This window comes from Myotis yumanensis, unplaced genomic scaffold, assembly GCF_028538775.1.
Source record: "Myotis yumanensis isolate MYYU_CA2020_CCGP unplaced genomic scaffold, mMyoYum1.0.hap1 SCAF_16, whole genome shotgun sequence".
Lineage (NCBI taxonomy): Eukaryota > Metazoa > Chordata > Mammalia > Chiroptera > Vespertilionidae > Myotis > Myotis yumanensis.
In genome coordinates this window covers 16,654,807-16,675,064 of record NW_027223767.1, presented here as the reverse complement: position 1 = coordinate 16,675,064, position 20,258 = coordinate 16,654,807, and the positions used below count along the sequence as shown (strand labels likewise).

General features: G+C 48.6%; 1 protein-coding gene and 1 non-coding gene across 5 annotated transcripts in view; one reads left to right on the top strand and one right to left on the bottom strand.

Annotated features, from left to right (window-relative positions):
- Positions 1 to 10,906, bottom strand: part of NCBP3 (nuclear cap binding subunit 3) — a 29,779-nt gene extending 18,873 nt beyond the window's left edge. For 2 of the 4 annotated variants that reach the window (XR_011468477.1, XM_070394999.1), the window contains exons 1-3: positions 10,716 to 10,906; positions 8,782 to 8,847; positions 6,535 to 6,640 (exon numbers count right to left, since the gene is read on the bottom strand). Coding sequence is in view for 3 of the 4 variants with exons in the window: in XM_070394999.1 (XP_070251100.1) it covers positions 6,535 to 6,640; positions 8,782 to 8,847; positions 10,716 to 10,898 (355 nt within the window). In the remaining variant the exon portion in view is untranslated. Of the gene's footprint in view, positions 1 to 6,534; positions 6,641 to 6,768; positions 6,884 to 8,297; positions 8,388 to 8,781; positions 8,848 to 10,715 lie in introns of those variants that run through there. The other 2 variants (XM_070395001.1, XM_070395000.1) reach the window with 2 other exon arrangements.
- Positions 10,907 to 16,244: 5,338 nt separating this feature from the next.
- On the top strand, positions 16,245 to 16,378 carry LOC138995239 (small nucleolar RNA SNORA2/SNORA34 family). Its single transcript, XR_011468566.1, has one exon. It is a non-coding gene; the product is annotated as a small nucleolar RNA SNORA2/SNORA34 family (small nucleolar RNA).
- The last annotated feature ends 3,880 nt before the right edge of the window (positions 16,379 to 20,258 follow it).

Below are 20,258 nucleotides of genomic sequence, written 5' to 3'. Positions count from 1 at the left end.
AGCAATAAATAAATAAATAAATACCAAAAGAACCGACAAAAATAAATACCAAGAGCATCATAGCACTGTTCTAACATTATAATGCTTTTATTAAAAAAAACAACAACAACACAACCCTGCAGAAATGGCTTAAAAACAAAAGATGGTAAGGAATAAAACTTCTGGCCTCAGACTGTCTTTATTTAAAATTTTTTTAAATTGATATTTTGAGAGAGAGGAAGGGAGAGGAAGAGAGAGATAGAAACATCAATGATGAGAGAGAACCGTTCGGCTGCCTCTTACACGCCCCCCACTAGGGATCGAGCCTGCAACCGGGCATGTGCCCTGACTGGGAATCGAACTGTGACCTCCTGGTTCATAGGGTGATGCTCAGCCACTGAGCAATGCTGGCTGGGCTTTATTTTAATGTACAGAGAATGGTATACACATCTAGAAACGGGCAACGAACAGTCTTGTTCATAAGAAGCAGGTATAGATACAAAAGCCATTATCACTACAAAGACAAACGTTTCAATGAGCTGGAAGAAAAGTTCATTCTCAAAAGTGAACCAAACTGACTGTGGCAAGACCCACTAGAGATGGAAACCTTGTTAAGCTCAAAATTTGATGGAAAATTGCCAAAGGAAAATGCTCAATACTTCCTCACCTTGCTGACAATGTCGCTGCTTAAAATAAAACAAAGCAGGAGCCTACATTTGTGCCCAATCAATGAGGAAGGGCTAACTGCTGAGATGGCAGTGAACAGATGGATGAGGGAATGAGAACTGGCCATTTACTGAGTGCTGACTACCAGCAAGGTGGTGAGGGCAGCATCTTGCTTTTTTTTAACAGGAAAGAAAACAATGAAAGACAGGGAGTAAGAAAGGAGATTTCTGAAAATCCAGAGAAAAAGAAGCCAATCCCACGGCCTCACACTAGAATGTTGAAAAATTTATAAGACATTAAATATAGTTACGCAGAATATGAGAGGTGATTCCCAGGAAAGAGAAGGCAGCAAAGCTTGGGTGAGAACAATCTGCCAAATAACACATATGGGAGACAGACAAAGGGTAAATTACTAAAGACAAAGGTAGAAGAATAAATGTAAGAATCTAAAAGACCAGCATCAGGCTATACAATGACATGGAAATGCAAATGGCAGATTGTCAAGTGAAAAGGACAAACAAAAATAAAATCTGCATACAGAAAAGATTAGAAGGAAATACACAAAATGTTGACAATGACTGGGTTTGGTGATAGACTGTGGGCAACTTTTCTTCTTACTCTCCAAGTTTTCTTTGGTGAACATGAGTTGTTTGTGAAACATCTAATGAAGAAAAGGGTACAGTTCAGAATATATAAACTCATCAAAAATGCTGATGGCTTTTTTTTTTTCGTACACGGAAAGTTACAGGTTTGATCCCCAGTCAGGGCACATACCTATGCTGTAGGTTTGCAGGGTTGCTTCCCAGTTGGGGCACATACAAGAGGCAGCTGATCAATGTAATATCTCTCTCTCTTTCTCTCCCCCACCCCTTCTCTCTCTAAAATCAATAAAACATATCCCCAGGTGAAAATTAAATATATATATATAATTTTTTTTAATTAATGTCATTCTCTGGAATTTTTAAAAAGTAGCTGATCAAACAGAATCTACAATCCCTTAAGTCTACCAGGCCTGAGGCCCTGAACCTAACTGTCCCCTATACCTGGGCTCCTGAGCATTAAAGAGAAAAAACATGATATAGAAAATTGTTAGTTACATGCAAACAAATGGTTAGAATAAGATGGAACTTGGAGACATTGTAGAAAATAGGTCCACCTTTCATCTACCTTTCATCTAGTACCAATATTCCACCTTTGTGTGGAAATTACCTAAAAATTGGTAAAGCAGTCTGGTAGGGTTAAGAAACCAAGTCTCGCCCTAGCCAGTTTGACTCAGTGGACAGAGTGTCGGCCTGTGGACTGAAGGGATGCAGGTTTGATTCTGGTCAAGGACATATGCCTTGGTTGCAGGCTTGATCCCTGTCCCTGGTCAGGGTGTGTACGAGAGACAACCAATCGATGTGTGTCTCTCATAACGATGTTTCTCTCTATCTGTCTCTCCCCCTGCCTTTCACTCTCACTAAAAAAATCACTAGAAAATATCCTCGAGTGAAGAGTTACAAAGCAAACAAAAAATGAAACCAAATCTCTCCCATTGGAAATGACGTGAGTTCTCTAAGAAGCAAGCTACACGAACCTCTTTTCTTTTTTTGGCAGCATTACCCCACACCAAGAAATTCAAGTTCTATCTCGAGACCATTAAGGCATGTAATCTAGTTCCTCATGACAATAAAATGAAATGTGGACCTGATAATAAACTAAGGCTTACAATTCACGGATCTATGTTTCATGGCATGATAGGGGATTATCCTGATCAACATTTCCAACAACTGGATAAAGATGCAGAGGCCTGGCATACCAAAGTGAGGAATATAGCTAAAATGCTAAAAGGTACAGTTAAGATGAAAATGAACTCGACAGACTGAAATGGAGTCTTGAAATTAATAAGAAATAATTTGGTAAAGATAAATAAGAAAGTAATTTTTAAACAGTGCCTCAAGTACAAGACAAGACCGCTTTGATGGGGAGAATTCCTAGGGAAAAGACCAGGGTGCTTCGGTTGACTGGAAGGTGAGTACACTATGAAATAGGTAAGACAGAAATCATGGTGTAGCCCTGCCATACTCTGCATGAATCCAACAATATCTGAATCTACACTCACCTTATGAAGGACATTTAGAGATTGAAAAGAGTGTAGAGGAGAAAGGCTAGAAAGTCAAGTCACATAAACAAAGTGTAGGAAATGGGCTTACTGCTCATTCACCTGAAGGATTATTATGTGAATGAGGAAAGAACATAATGTTGTTCTAAGGCTCACACAATAACTAAAAGACAGAAATTATTAGAAAGCAATTTCTGTTCAACATGAGGAACATGTACTAACATGAATCCAAAAATTGACTGCTTCATAAGTAGTTCTTCTGCCGTCACTAGGAAATGTTCAAGCAGAAGCCAGAAGACCATTGGGAACTTTGCCAAAAGGCCCGCAGCGCTGGGCAGGAGGTGACTTTTGATGACCTCTAAGGTTCCTTCCAACCACGAAGGCTTTGATCTTGGGGATAAGGAAACGAAAGCTGCTCGACCCTGAGTCGCTAAGAGTAAGTAGCAAGTCACTCTTGATGCAGAATGATCAGTGCAGCACATCCCACACTCTACCTGAGAGCTGGCAGAGGTGAGGGACACCGGCTTCAGCCAGACCAGCCTTCAGATCCAGCCTTGCTACTTACCTAGCTGTGGGACCCCAGGCAAGGTTCTCAGCCTCTCAGCACCTTAGTTTCCCCACCAGTAAAACAGAAATGATAATGATGCACAGGGCTGAGTGGCATATAGTAAGCAACAACCAAACGTATCTTTGTTGCCATTGGTATTAAAAAGAAGCAATAACTTGACACCTAATGTGGCTGCAGGAGTCAAGATGTTTATTCCAATGTTCCCATTCTCCCAAGAGGCTAGGCCACTTAGAAGACTGCTGGGAAGATGGAAAATGCCAGATAATGAAAATAACAACTAACATTTATTGGGGACTTACTATGTACCAGACATAAGAACTATAACATTATGCTAGAGCAGCGGTTCTCAACCTGTGGGTCGCGACCCCTTTGGGGGTCAAATACCCCTTTCACAGGGGTCGCCTAAGACCGTCGGAAAACACATACATAATTACATATTGTTTTTGTGATTAATCACTATGCTTTAATTATGTTCAATTTGTAACAATGAAATTGGGGGTCACCACAACATGAGGAACTGTATTAAAGGGTCGTGGCATTAGGAAGGTTGAGAACCACTGTGCTAGAGCCTCCCAACAACCCTATGAAAACTACTGTTATCTGCCTCTCCATATGAAGAAACTGAGTTTCTTAGAGCCTAAGTAACTTCCCCAAGTCACGGAGCTAGAAAGGAACAGGTCAGGATTTAAATATAGGCACCCAGGCTTCAGAACCCACACTCTTTTCTTTAAAAAAAACAAACTGATTTTAGAAAGAGGAAGGGAAGGAGGGAAAGGGAGGGGTAGAAGGGAGAGGGGAAAAAGGAGAGGGGAGAGGGAGAAAGAGAGAGCGAGAGAGAGAGAGAGAGACCGACCTAGACATGAGAGAGACACATCATCAATTGGTTGCCTCCCACATGAGTCCCCACCAGGGCCAGGGAACCTGCAACCGAGGTACAACCCCTTGACCAGGAATTGAACCCACAACTCTTCAGCCCATGGGCCAATGCTGTAACCATGGAACAAAAAGGCCAGGGTCAGAACCCACACTCTTAATCACCATACCAATGGTTCTCAATCTTGACTGTACATTAGAATTACCTAGGGAGACAGAAAAATAACTATCGCTGGGACCTATACAAACCCCTCGCCTACCTCCCATCCTAATTTAAAATGATCTGGGATAGGCAGCAGGATTCTCCAGAGTTCAGGAATACTACCCTAGACTATGCTGCCTTCTGGATGAAAAACAGATTAAAATGAGCAACGTGTCCCAGCTCATCCAGGCAGGTCTATTGCTTTTTATGAATATCTTTAGAACCATAAGATTAGAATTGCTTTTCAAAAAAAAAAAAAAAAAATTTTTTAAATTTAACTCCAGAAAGGATCCTATTTAGGTAGGTATCATATTCTCACTTTATTAAACAAGGAGATTGAGACCTAAAAAGGTTTAATAACTTGTCCACATTCACAAAGGAACTGAGAAAAAGATTCCAGGAGGGCACCTGCACCAACAGAGGTAAGAAATTTGAGTGGGTGACTAGGGCTTCATGGGGAAAATGACATCTGAACAAGAAAAAGCATGGGACAAGGAAGGGCAAAATCAGCAGAACGAAAAGGCATGAACTGCCACAATGGACGCTCACCTGCTAGAGGTAAGCAAACTGCAGTTATGAGAGGCGTCAGAGCTCTGCTTGGGCCCAGACTGAGCAGGCACATGAATGCCAAGCTGCACAGCTATCCTTAGCCTTCAAAGGACTTTTCCTGAAACAGAAGTCCACTCAGGTAGATGCCTGGAAACCCAGCCTGCAAGGGAAGCAAGGCCATATTTCCAACTTGAACTCATGAGGCAGAAAAAAGTGTAAAGCAGGATTCAGAGTTGAGCTCTGCATCCAAGCTACTCTACCCACTGGGACAGACTGAGGAGATTTGGGTCTGTGCTGTCATATCGCATACATGAGGCGATAGAGCAAAGCAGTTAAGAGCAAGGCTTTAGAGTCAGATAAACCTAGGTCGAAATCCTGACTCCACTTTTACGAGCTGCATAACCTCAGGCATTTACTAAACTTCTTTGAGCCTATTTCTACTTCTTTGTAAAACAGGAATAAAACATATATTCCTCATAGGGTTGTTGTGAGAAATGAATAAGAAACAAATATGCAATATGCCAACTAACACAGTGCCGGGTAAGACAGCAAGTTCCCCCAAAATAGTTACTCTTTCGTTCATTCAACATGCTTTTATCAACCAAGCAAGCCTAGAGAAACTCGTACAGCAGAGCACAGACTTTTAACATGCAGAGGTCTGCCTATTAAGTCCTTCAGAAATACCCAAATTTGCAAATACAACAGAGGGAGACCTTTTGTACTCATGGATTGATATTAGCGTGGAATAATAAATATGGCTATGAACGCACTAAACATTTTCCCTTTATTTTATAAATTGCTTCAGAAGACTGGGGCAGATTACTCTTTATAATTCAGGGTGAGTTCCAGGAAGCAAAACACTTACCCTAATAAAACAGAAAAGTAAGATAAAATCACAAGCCTGCATCTAAAGCTGACAGCTTTAGAAGCACTGACAGCTTTCCCCCCAATTCCAATATTGCTCTGACTCCCCTGAAAGAGGTCTCACTGTGATATACTTCTAATACATTTATTTTATTTTTTTATCCTCATCCAAGGGTATTTTTTCCATTAATTTTTAGAGAGAGTAGAAGGGAGAGGGAGAGAGAGAGAAAAACACCAATGTGAGAGAGACACGTCGACTGGTTGCTGCCTGCATGCCCGAGACCAGGGCCGGGAGCCTGCAACCGAGGTATGTGCCCTTGACCAGAATGGAACCCGGGACCCTTCTGTCTGCAGGCCAACTCTCTAGCCACTGAGCCAAACTGGCTAGGGCTACTTCCAATACATTTAAAAACACAGAAAAGTTAAGCTTTCTATGATAAGAGCAGGAATGGGTGAGTCCATAGAAGCATAGGTTCTAATCTCAGCTCTGCCACTAACTGGGTGACGTTCTTTGAGCCTCCTCTGACAAGACAATCTTTTTTTTTCAGCTCTAACATCTGAGACACAGCTAACGCAACTTTAAACAGACCACCTCAAAAATAGAGACTTCCTTTCCTTTGGGAGTATTTGAATGAGGACTGGACATACAAGGCGAGGCCAGAAGCACCAGCCATGGTAGGAAAAAGTTACTGTCTGGGAAATGTGGAAAAATTCCCCCCAAACACCCAGTACCTTTCTTCATCATGTCTCGGTCCAAGGCTATATTTCTTTGGGCAAGATCTACTTCTGATCGTAAATGGAAGCGCTTGGCTCGTTGTTCTTTCTTTTCAATTGCTTCCTAGAAGGTACAGAAAAAGCCATGTTTCAATGAACGAGAAAAGTTCGATCGCACACACAATCACAAATACAACATAATGCATCAGTGACAACCCTAAAATAAATCAGAAGAAATAAGCAACAATGTACCTTTAATAATTTTTGCAGAGAACTGGATATTCAAAGTCAAAGACTGGGAGGGTGTACATTAATGCTGCTATAATTTGTAATAATCTCCATGATGATTCAATGCCTATCACTGTGTCTGAGGCAGAGTAGGAATTCAATCAATATTAGTTGATCCAATGAGTAATAAGGAATGCTTAATTCTCTGACATTTCATTTATTAGCAGTCATGATTCAAACAAATTACAACTAAACAATCTCAAATCTCAATTTTCCAGGTGCAGAAACTGAAGCACAAAAAAGTTAAAAGGTTTGCTGGAGGAACTTCAGCAGTAAGTGGGGCAGAACTTCTGATCTCAGTGCTATTTCTAGGAGCCCGCCCCCATCCCCATTTCACTGTCTATGTGCATGGTAATCACACCTATCACGCTCGTCCACATTATGTCTGCATGAGCAGTCCACTCCCTAAGGCTTTTTCCTGGTTTAAAAATAGCTTTGAGGCAAAGAAACTCTCTCTCTTGTAGGCTTGTGTCCATGGACTTGCCAGTTTTCATTTTTAAGTGACAAAAAGCATTGACGCTTCACTGAAAAACAAAATAAGCAGCTTCGTAAGTTTTTTTTTCCAAGAGCTAAAATAAATCCAGATCCAACTGTGAGTTTCTGATAGCTCCTGGGAACCCTTCGCTAATTACATACTGACTTTGCCACACTAATTGAAGGTCTGACTGTATAGAAAGCTTGTGGGGATTGGTAAAGCAACAACACTTCTGTTATTTCCCAACAGTTATGCTAATTTTCTTCCCTGAAATCTTCACAGTGCAAACAGCTAATCTACCTTTCTTTAGTAACAATTTAAGTACAAATTCTGGGACTACCACCCTTTCCCCCATTATATTTGTTTAATATAATGGCAAACTGTGTAGGATCAAGAACAGTACAGTCTACTTCTGGTTCAATTACAATAAGAAAACATCTTGACTTTATTTTCTTGTTTGTCTAAAAGATCACTTCTTTCTTTTGGCCTTTAAGCCATCTAAGACAGATTGAGTTCCAAATAAAATATAAAAATGTTAAGTATGACATTTTTATTTTTTATTTTATACATCCAATATAGCAACACAGTACTATTATTCAGAATTCAAGATTCTATTCCACTCAATTGCACACATTAACGTGGAAAGAATGCCTAAACTGGATGTCACCAATTAAAGCAACAAATATGCACTATTTATAATAAGGAAAATAATAGGTTTGGCTCTGTGAGGAATTACAGTGAAGTTGGTAATCTAGTAATCAATCACTAGATAAGACAGTATTCCCAGGTACTGAGAATAATTCAGCTGACTTGGTCTTCAAAGTTTAGATAGCCACACAGTAAGGAAATCCTATTTTTCTGGGTTTTTTTGTTTGTTTTTGTTTTTGTTTTTAGAGAGGGAGGAAGGAAGAGAGAGAGAAAAAAATAACATCGATGTGAGAGAGATACATCAATTGGTTGCCTCCCGCGCGCACCCCAATCAGGGATCAAACCTCACAATCTAAGTATGTGCCCTGACCAGGAACTGAAGCTGCGACCTTGTTGCACAGGATGATGCTCCACCAACTGAGCCACACCAGCCAGGGCAGGAAATCCTATTTTTCTAAGCCTGCAGCCAGTGAGGAATAAAAGACATTTACTAAGAGCCTACTATGTGCCAGGAACTTTTCATGTTTTGTTTCATTTAAAGTAAAAATAGTATATCACTTTTAAAGAATGTATACAGCATAAAAAAGCATTTGCAGTGCAGAACTTTCTCTTGGATATGATTGAGCACAGGTATAGTGATTTTATCTTAGCATGAACATGAGAATACACAAATACTGCCTGGATGTTTCCAGAATGCACAACGGCATCATTGTGTAATATAAAATTAAAGCTAAATAAATTTTAATCCAGCAACTAAGAAAACAGGTGGTAAAGAATAACTGCAGTTCCACTAATCCTAGAAACCAAGTTCACCCGCGTATCAAAATGAATAAATAAATCATGGTCTGTCTTACCTTGGAGGTGACATCAATTCCAGTGATGAAACTGCCAGCCTTGTTTTCATATCTTCTGCTTGTGTCCTAACAGGAGGGGAAGAGTAAGAAATGCTGGCAGCAACTGACGTAAAATTCATGATAAAAACAGCTGATGCTTTTTGGATAGTCACGCTCCTGAGCAATCCTTCCCCCACGCTGACAACCCCTTACCCCGAGGAAGCCCATCGCCGTGCCTGCAGTAGCAATCACTACTCTAAGGAGAAGTCACTTCCAGATGAGGGCCTGTCCAAACCTCAAACAATCCCATCTACGGAAGTTATCACGTCAATGGAACTCTACAAGCTTTTGTGAAAAGCATCCAAGATGGGGCACCGTCACTCATCTCCCCGACCCAGCCCGGCCCGATCCATCAGGCCCGGCCACGAGGTAAACAGAGCACACGTCTTCATCAAAATGCAGAAAATCCAGACTCGCCCAGACCTACGGAAAACACAGCACAGGGCAACGAAAGGAGAGTGGGATTGGGAAACCCAGGCCTGAAAAGGCAGCTCTGACGTTCTCGGGCTACGTGACACTTTATGGTTCCGGTTCCGTTGGCCTCTCTGGGCCTACGTGTCCTCCATGGCATCTGCCCACCTTCCTGCCCGCTTACTGCTCTCATACTTGTGCCCATCTCAGAGCCTTCTGCTGACTGTTGCCCCTACTGGGGACACTTCCTTCCAGGTCTGCACACGGCTGGCTCCCTTGTGTCACTCAGCGTTTGGCTTAAACGTCCCTCTCTCAGAGGACTTCCCGGACCATCCCACCCCACGCAGCTTCCCGCTCCGCACACCCTCCCTGCCCTCTGCACTCGCGATGCCATTAACATGCTTTATTCTGGTCACGGCACTGACCACGACCAGAAATCACGTGCTTACGCTGTCCCCCAACTGAACATAAACTTCGGGAGGGCGTTTCATCGTGAGCAAGTGCCCAGGACCGTGCCTGGCACCTGGTGGGGGCTGCCAGAGGTGTGACACCGAATGAGTTCAGGGATGGCACAGACTTCACAACCGCGGTGACAGTGAAACGATATAATGTGGTCAACGGTGCAGGGACACTGTTCATTATTATTACCGGAGTCACTATCCTGTGCTGTCTAGAGGGATCCACTTTCACCTTTCCCCATCATTTCAGTTTAGAAGCAAGGCTTGCTGACGTGGTAACAAGTCCTTCCTTCGTCCTGGGTGAGCAAGGAGGGGCCGGAGAAGGGCCAGGCAGGCCTGAGACCGGCCCCCAGGAGAGGGCAACGGGCCACGAAACACAAGCAAAACGCCGCTCGCCGGGTGCTGAAAGGCGGGCCAGAGCCTCTGCGCATTCGGGGATGTTTTGGTTTCATGAAAGGTCAGGTGTCGGGGCCGCGGTGCGGGGGCCCCAGAGCAGTGGGGCTGCCAGATGACCCTCAGTCACCCCCTCCCCACCACACATACACACACACACACATGAGCTCCCGCTGCTGTCAGGCGCAGCCCGCCCGGAAGACACCCCGAGCCCCGCTGACCGGCACCGGCCCCCCGCCACCCGCTGCAGGACGCGCCCGGAGCCCCGGGTGCCGCGCCGCCGGCCGTGCCATCCGGGCCGCTCGCGGTTCGGTTCCCGCCCAGACAACCCAGCCCCTCCTCACTCACCCCGGGCACAGACGGGCTCGGAGGGGCGGGAAGGGGACGCCCTCAAGCCCCTGCAGCTCCCCCGCCTCCTGCAGCCCCTCAGCACCCATTTCCGGGCGCCCGGCGTCCTTTCTCTCGCTCCGGGTCTCTCCAGCCAGGCGCCCCCGCCCCCGCCCCCCGGGCGCTCGCTCCCCTCTCTCCTTCCCCCGACTCTCCCAGGGCCGGGCAGCCAGCCGCCTCCCCTTCCGGCCCGTCCAGGCGCGGGGCACTCGCTCGCCCGGCGACCTCCCCCTGGCCCCCCCGTACCGGGATCAGTTCTTTCAGCGAGCGCCGCACCGGCACCATCTCCAGCTCGCCCTCCTCCACCTCCATGGGCTCCGGCTCTCCACGCTCCATACCGGACTCCGCCTCAGGCGACGGGAGCCCCAGGGCCGGCCCCGCCGAGGCCTCCGCCTTCACCGACACTCGCAGGCCCCGTACGGCCGCCATCGCCGCCCGCCGGCCGCACCACTGAGAGCCCGCCCCGCACACCCGACGGCTAGAGCGCCGCCGCCACTGCCTCCGAGCAGCCGCCTCCGCTGCCTAGAGCGTCACCCGCTTCGCTAGAAGGCCCCCTGCAGCGCCGCGCCCCCTGGTGTCGGGAGGAACCCGGCGGGCTGCAGCAGGACCTGGGAAGGAGGAGGCGGGACCAATGGGGACGAGGGTGGGGCCTGTTGGAGGGGGCGGGGCATGGAAAAAATAGGTGTGGTCTGGATTTAGAAAATGCTTTAAACCTGTAATAAAAGCTAGCTTTACTGTGGTCATTATGTGCCAGTGACTATTTCAAGTGCTTCACTCCTACAACAGCCCTGTTAAGTAGGTACTGTTATTCCCATTTCACATGGGAAAAACTAAGGCACACAAATTTACCCAAGGTGACAGGCTATCCTATCCTATGTAATAAAAAGCTAATATGCAAATTGACTGAAGACTGGTCGCTATGGCATGCACTGACCACCAGGGGGCAGATGCTCAATGCAGGAGCTGCCCTCTGGTGGTCAGTGCACTCCCACAGGGGGAGCCCTGCTCAGCCAGAAGCCGGGCTCACGGCTGGTGAGTGCAGCAACAGTGGTGGGAGCCTTTCCTGCCTCTGTGGCAGCGCTAAGGATGTCTGACTGTTGGCTTAGGCCCACTCCCCGCAGTCGGACATCCCCCGAGGGCTCCCGGACTGTGAGAGGGTGCAGGCCAGGCTGAGGGAACCCCCTGAGTGCATGAATGTCATGCACCAGGCCTCTAGTCCTATCTAATAAAAGAGAAACATGGTAATTAGCCGTACCTCCGCTACCCTTCCCATTGGCTAATCAGGGCGATATGCAAATTAATTCCAGCCAAGATGGCGGCCGGCAGCCATGCACTGAAGCAAACAGGGAGGCTTGCTTGCTCCAGTGATGGAGGACTCCAACGTTCCCCGCCTGACTTGCCGGCCTCTCAGCTGCAACTCTAAGCAACTATGTTGCAAATATAGAAGCTAAACCAAACCCCAGAAACCTGCTTTAGTCAGCCCGGGCTTCAGCCAGCCGGACTGCAACATTGTATCAAATACAGAAGGTAAACAAAGGCCAGAAACCTGCTTTCAGCAGCCAGCAGCCAAGGCCTCAGAGCTAAAGCTGGTCCAGAATAAAAAAAAAGAAAAGAAAAAAAGGAGTGGTTGGGAGCTTCAGTCACCCGCCAGCCTGAAAACGGCCCTCAGCCCCTCAGCCAGACTGGCCAGGCACCCCAGTGGGGACCCCCACCCTGATCCAGGACACCCTTCAGGGCAAACCAGCCAGCCCCCACCCGTGCACCAGGCCTCTATTCTACATAGTAAAAGGGTAATATGCCACCCGGCACCGGGATCAGTGTGACAGGTGGCAGCGCCCCAACCCCCTGATCCGCCCTGCTCTGTGTGTGACAGGGGGCAGTGCCCCAACTCCCCTATTGGCCCTACTCTATGAGTGACAGGGGGGAGCTCCTCAAACCCCTGATTGGCCCTGCTCTGTGTGTGACAGGGGTGGCGCCGTAACCTCCCCATCGACCCTGCCTTGAGTGTGACAGGGGGTGGTGCCCCAACCCCCCAATCGGCCGTACCCTGAGCGTGACTAGGGGTGGCATCACAACCTCCCGATCCGCCCTGCTCTGTGCATGACAGGGGGCGGCACCCCAACTCCCCAATCAGCCCTGCTCTGAGCCCGACCAGGGGCTGCACCTAGGGATTTGGCCTGCTCTCTGCCACCCGGGAGCAGGCCTAAGCCAGCAGGTCGTTATCTCTTGAGCAGTCCCAGACTGCGAGAGGGCACAGGCCGGGCTGAGGGACCCCCTCTCACCCCCACCCCCAGTGCACAAATTTTTGTGTACCGGGCCTCTAGTATATATAATAAAAGGGTAATATGCAAATTGTCCCCTTGGCCGGGAATTCAACCAGGGGGTGGGGACAGCCTGCCAACCGCCCGGGGTCCCTCCCTCTGGCCAGCCCTACCCCCATCGGCCCTCCACACCCCGATCAGGGCCAGCCAGCCGTACCCTACCCGTGCACAAATTTGTGCACCAGGTCTCTAGTATAAGGGATAAAAACCTGAATCTGAGCCTAGGCAATCAGGCTCCAGAGCCCAGAATGAGCTTTGGTCTATGACCTCTGAGCAATCTGTAGGTTTACAGTGGACTTGCTTTACCAACCTATGTCTCTTTCAAGTCTCCCAATAATTGACCCATTTTACATACACAAAAATGGAGCTGCCCAAAGGCCAGAGCTTTCCTGACTCCCGAGGGCCAAAAACCATGGTTTCTGGCATGTTCTAACAAGAGCCTGGGGGGGGGCGCGGCGGGGAGGCGGTGTCTTTAGGCTCCCAGAGGGCTCCACTGGTCAGTTTTCGCTTTGAGTCCTGACTTTGCACCTTACACCCTATGTTACCTTGGGCTAGTCTGGCCCCTTTCTGGGCCTGTCTTCCCATCTCAGGAGGGTGTAGATGGGGCCCTAGGGTCTCAGAGGCCCTACCAGCTCTGACCATGGAGGAACAGTCAGCTATAAACCAAGGGAGAACATGACCAGCATCAGACACACCTGCGTTTCAAGGGGGCAGAGTCTGCCCCTTTTACCACGTGTGATCTTGGGCAAGCCGCTTAACCATCAGAACCTCATTGCCCTCAGCAGTCGTATGGGACAATGTTACCCACCCCCCAAAGGAGGTTGTGGAGGTTAAATAAGTGTAGCCACCAGTTCACAGTGGAACTTGACTTAGGTCTCTAAGTTGGTTGGCCATCGGTGACTTTGATGAAACCAAGGTGCATGAAGGAGAAGGTAGCTTAGAGATGGAATTTGAGGAAGTGTGGACAACTCTCTTAGAAATTTGTGACGATGGAGGTTAGGGGACAAAGAGGGTATTGAGGGTCTTCTAAAAGATTGGCTGAAATTGGCCACTCCCTCTCCTTTCTCTCACCCTCTCCCTTCCAGGGAGGAGGAGAATACATAATGGAACCTACCTCTCCTGGGATAACACAGGGGAAAATCATTGAAAGGTAACATGAGCTCCTATGGTGAAATCAAATGCTACCGGCGGACTGGTAACACGGTCCATTGGCCTGAGGGAGTGTCCTGCTGACTCAAGCAGAAGGACACTTTGATGCGATTTTAAATTGGACACCCACAAACCCACACCCCCAGTTCATGTCCTTGGACTACTTGCAGGTCGGTAGTTAAGGAAACGTTTCTACAGTTATAGAAAAGGCAGCTGACCCTGATGCAGGAGGAGCACCTGTGCTCTGCCCAACCCTACACAGTGAATGATTGAAAGGACTGCCTTCCCTCACTTCCTCCGCGTGACCTGCCCACTCAGCAGCATTGACACTGATGGTCACTCCCGGGTTCTTGAAACCACACACACTCCTGATGTGGTCACACGGGGTTTCCCTTTCACCTCCCAGGTGGCCCCTGCTCCAGTGCGTTTTCAGGTTCTTCCTCTTCCCCCTACATGAACAGTCCCGCAGGGCTCCATCCTGGGTCCTCTTTCTTCTCACCCCAGGCACACTCCCTAGGGCCTAGGCCATCTCATCACACCCATGGCTTCCAGCTCCACTGCCATCCCTACCCTGAAGACCTCCAGGTCTCCATCGCCAGTTCTCCCCTCTCCTCTGAGCTCCAGTCCATCTGTATAAATCAGCGGTTCTCAACCTGTGGGTCGCGACCCCTTTGGCGGTCGACCGACCCTTTCACAGGGATCGCCTAAGACCATCCTGCATATCAGATATTTACATTACGATTCAAAACAGTGGCAACATTACAGTTATGAAGTAGCAACGAAAATAATTTTATGGTTGGGTCACAACATGAGGAACTATATTTAAAGGGTCTGGTTTGGCTCAGTGGATAGAGCGTCAGCCTGCGGGCTCAAGGGTCCCGGGTTCAATTCCGGTCAAGGGCATGTACCTTGATTGTGGGCACATCCCCAGTGGGGAGTGTGCAGGAGGCAGGTGATCGATGTTTCTCTCTCATCGATATTTCTAACTCTCTGTCTCTCTCCCTTCCACTCTGTAAAAAATCAATAAAATATATATTTTTTAAATAAATAAATAAAGGGCCAGAAGGTTGAGAACCACTGGTCTAAATGCTTCCTGGACATCTTCCCTGGAATGTCTCAAGGCACCTCAGACAACCTACCTGAGACTCAGAATCCCCTTTTCAAGCCACATCCTTTCCTATGTTCCCGACTTCCCTGATCAGCATCATAGGCAACCCAGGTGTGCAAGCCTGGAAAGCGAGGAGCCACCCTGGACCCCTTCTTCTCCCACCCCCACAGCCAGGCCACTCATAATTCTTGTCTGGCCTCCCACATCTCTCTCATGTCCACCTGCTCCTCTCCATCCTCTCAGCTGCCACCCCTCAGCTTCTTTCCATCCCAGCCACCATCATGTCCCCTCTTGTCTGGACACTGCAGTGGCCTCCTCACTGGTTTCTCTGTTTCTCTCGTTCCTCCAGCCCCATCCCTCCCCTACACACTGTAGCCAGAGGGGTCTCTTCAGCACATTATCCAGCCCTGCCCTCCTCTCCAGCTTCATTTTGCCCTACTCTCCTCCTCACTCCCAGCATCACCACTTCAGTTCTTGGGAAGCACTATGTCCCTGCTAACCACAGGGCCCTTGCACAAGCTGGTCTCTCTACTTGGATTTTTCTTTCCTCCCCCTTGGCCTAGCTAGTTCTTCCTCAGCCTCAGATCTCAGCTGGAGCTTCCCTTTCTCTGGAAAGCCCCCTAACTATTCTCAGAGAGCCACCACCACAGGCCTTTCCTATAGAGTTGCTCATATCAGTTCCAGATCATCCATACATGTGCATGGCGATTTGGTTAATGTCTGACTCCTGTGATGGACTGTGAGCGCCATGAGAGCAGGAACAGTGTTGCAGTGGTTCTCAACCTTCCTAATGCCACGACCCTTTAATACAGTTCCTCATGTTGTGGTGACCCCCAACCATAAAATTATTTTCGTTGCTACTTCATAACTGTAATGTTGCTACTGTTATGAATCGTAATGTAAATATCTGATATGCAGAATGTATTTAAAGGGGTTGCGACCCACAGGTTGAGAACCGCTGGTTTAGTGTCTCAGTGCCTGGTTATAGAAGGCCCTGGGCAAATATTAAAAGGATGGATGGAGGATAGATGGATAGATGGGTGGATGGAGTACATATCAAAAGGAAATGAGACCTTTTCCCACATTCAATTTAGAAACAGGCACCAGATTTCTCCTCACCACCATCACCACCCTTACCAAATTCTAGACCAGAGCTAATCATGTCAACTATCACTGCTCATTAAAATCATCAACCTATAGGCCCTGAATCAAGACCAGTGGTTTTTTTGTAGCTGTTGGTTTCAAACAGGAGCCAAGAGCAATGTCTTCCTGTGGTTTGCTGGCCATTCAGGACCCAGTGGGAATGGCCAATTCAATTGGAAGAAACATAGTAAAAAAAAAAAAAAATCACCAACCTAGCGCACATACTCGCAGTGGGAAGATACATAAGTCCTGGAGATCTAATACACAGTACAGTGGTTATAAACAACAAAACTATTATAAACATTGAACTGGCTTAGAGACTAGATATTTTTTTAAAATATCTTTTTATTGATTTCAGAGAGAAAGGGAGAGGGAGAGAGAGATAGAAACATTAATGATGAGAGAAAATCATTGGTTAGCTGCCTCCTGCACACCCCTTTCTGAGGATGTGCCCTTGACTGGAATAGAACCTGGGACCCTTCATTCTGCAGGCTGATGCTCTATCCACTGAGTCAAACCTGCTAGGGCATGAGACTAGATATTAATTGTTTGTATCACTAAAAATTTTCATTATGTAACAAGACAGAGGTGTTGGGTGTTAGCTAATGTGACAGTGGCAATCATATTGCAATATATAAATGTATCAAGTCATACACCTTAAATTTATACAATGTTATATGTTAACTAGAGGCCCAGTGCACAAAAATTCATGCACTCAGGGGTCAGGGGGGTCCCTCAGCCCAGCCTGCGCCCTCTTCCAGTCTGGGAGTCCTCGGGGGATGTCCACCTGCTGGCTTAGGCCCGCTCCCCGGGGGATCGGGCCTAAGCTGGCAGTCAGACATCCCTCTGGCAGCCTGGGAGCCAGACTTATGGCTGAACAGCACTCCCCCTGTGGAAGGTGGCAGCTCCTGTATTGAGTGTCTGCTCCCTGGTGGTCAGTGCACATCATAGTGACCAGTCGTTCCCAGTTATTCCGCCGTTAGTGTCATTTTGCATATTACCCTTTTATTATATAGAAATATATCTCAATTGTAAAAATTTTAAAAATCACCTAGGAAGCTGAGGGGATTACCTGCTGTATAATTCTAACTATATGACATCCTGGAAGAGGCAAAACTACAGAGATGGTAAAAAAGATCAGAGATTGCCAGAGGATGGGGGTGGGATGGGGAGTGAGGGGTGGGAGGGAGGGAGGGATGAGCAGGTAGAGCACAGGGGATTCTTAGGGCAGTGAAATGATTCTTATGATACTGTAATGGTAGGTACACAGCATTACACATTTGTCACACCTAGAATATACAACACAAAGAGTGAACCCTAAAATAAACTGTGGCTTTAGTTAATAAGAATGTATCCGTGTCTGTTCATCAGTCGTAACAAAGTGCCACACTAATGGGAAACTGGTGGAGGGATTATATGGTAAGCATCTGTACTTTCCATTCATTTTTTCTATAAACCTAAAGCTGTTTCAAAAAATAAAGTCTATTAATTTTAAAAAATCCAGACACCCAGGCTACATCTCAGACCAACTAAATCAGGGTGGGGCCTAGGCATCAGGAATTTTTAAAAAAAACACTTTTACTGATTTGAGAGAGAGAGGAAGGGAAAGGGAAGAGAAACATTGATCCCTATGCACCCAGACTGGGGACCCAACCCACAACCTAAACATGTGCCCTGACTGGGAATTAAACCAGCAACCTTTCGGTGCACAGGACGCCGCCCAACCATCTGAGCCACACCGGCCAGGGCAGCATCAGGATTTTTAAAAGCTCCCTAGGGCCTAGGCGACGCTAGCAGGTAGCCAGGTCGATAACTACTGTTTAGGCTGAATTGGGAGGGGCAGACCACAGCGGGAGCCCTCTCTCAGCTTTGGGGTGGGTTCCCCGAGGAGGTGGGTGGATGTTGGCACAGATTGCCTGAAAGCAGGAGAGGAGTGCACCTGAGGGTAAGGGGTCCTCTCCCGGGAAAGCTCTGGCACCTTGAGGCTGGTGCCCTGGACTCTGGGAGGCCAAGACTGGAGTTTAACCAGCCCCTTCCTGTGTTCTAGTCCCGCACTGTTCTGGTTCCGTTTCTTCAGCACAGACCAAAGGACTGCTGAGGTCAAAGGGCACGCAATGTAGAGAGCATCGGCCAGTTGCATGAGCTGCGGCTAGAGCAAACAGTGACCAGTCCTGCTGGAGATGGGACAGTGAGCTGGGCAGTAACAGGGGACACAGCCAGTGCCGAGAGCATCTGAGAGAGAAGGCAGGAGGGCTGCCTCACAGTGGAAATCTGGGCCAGGCCGAGGAGCAGGAACAGAGGACCGGAGAAGGCCAGAGATGTGCAGGCCCAAGAAGGAGCTCACAAGGGATCCGGTGGGGAGAATGGGGTTCCCAGAGGGAAGGCCCCCTTCTTGTGGTTTTGCTGAGAGATGCTCTTCGATGGCCTTCATTGTGATGGAGCTGTGAGTGGGCAGATAGAAGCTGTGAAAGTTCTAATTCCTGGCCCCGATTCCAGTCTTGTAGGAGGTGGACCAGACGCCGGACCACATGCCCAGGGTGCCTCTGGGGCTGTGGACCAGGGAAGGCTACCTGGAGGAGGTGACTTGGAGAGAGTGGGGGCCTAGGCAGTAGGGAAGGCAGGCAGAGGGACTACAAAGCCAGATGCGCCAATGGCAAATTGGTCAGTCCAACCTGCGTGGGGACTGGCAGCTGCCCTGGAGGGCGAGCCTGGACCCAGACTTTATTTCCTGAGTCATCCTAGCTGGAGAAACAGAGTGTCTGAGACCCAGGTCTGTATGTGTATGGGGGAGGGGGCCAGGAGCAGGAAAGGGTCATTTAAGCTGTGGATGCCCAGGCCAGCAGGAGGCTGGAGCGGTGCAGGGAGTCCTTGCAAGCCAGGGACTGTCCTGCAGGTGAGACCAAAGGCAGATCCCTTCACTGGCTCTCCGGGGCCTCAGCTGGCCCCTCAAGCCCAGGCCTGCTCATTTGCCCAAGGAGAGGCTGTGTAGGTGTGCCAGCCTGTGTGTGTGGAGGAAGGGAGGGTGAGGAGTGTGGGAGGGGAGGGATGCCTCCGTAACCTGTGGGTGTTTATATGGGGCCCAGTATGTGTCAGAGTGTCCCTTTGGGAAAATCAGAACCCTCAGTGACCCTGACCGACCCTCTCACCTCTCCCCCAGGCTGAGACCTTATAGGATGATAGCGGGTGGGGAGCGCAGAGAGCAGGCAAAGGGCCTGTGGGGTCTTCCAGAGAGAGCAGCAGGGCTGCTGGCAGGGACCTCGGATGTCAGGCTGAGCCCTGTTGGGAGCACAGGTTTCTGAGGGCTGGGTGTGCTCAGGTGAGACCAGGATCACCTGGCAGCTGGAGAGGGTGGGCTGGAGAGCTGAGGACCAAGGCCAGGAGACCATGAGGAAGTGAGAGGTGGTGGGTCCCAGGTTGAGGGGCTGCAGTGGTGGGGAGCAAGTGGGTGTAAGAACCCACTCATCAGTTGTGGTGATTGGGGAGTTTCTGCCTCACCACCGGCACCCCTGCTGGAGAGACTTTCCCAGGATGCCCAGGGAGCGGGCAGCAGCAGCTCTGGCCTCCATCTCTCAGATGGGAAAGCCGGTCACCATGCCAGGCAGCCTCTGGCGTGGTCTCCTTCTGTTTGGTCTCCAGTGTCATCCAGCTGGAGCTCCACCGATGGGCAAACACGCGGCCTGTGCCGAACCCGCGGCCCCTGAGGCTGGTTCCGGGCAGCCCCAGGGCAGCACGTCCTTTGCTTTCCCTCGCTGAGTGCCCACGCTGTGCCAAGCACTGTGGCAGACGCTTGGCACAGGACTTGGTTTAGCCTCAAAGAACCCTGAGGAGGTGCTATGATCCGCATTCGATCGATAAGGAAACTGAGACTCCTCCAATGACTTGCCGAGGTCACACGACGATTAAATGGCAAAGCTGGATCCAAGTTCAAGGCTGTCTGACCTCAACGATGACTCTTTTCATCGTGGCCATGAGGGCCCTAGGATCAGCAGGAAGCTGTGGCGTCGAACAACCCCAGGCCAGTGCCCAAGGCTAAGGAGGCACAGGGAGGACATGGGGCCCACGTCACAG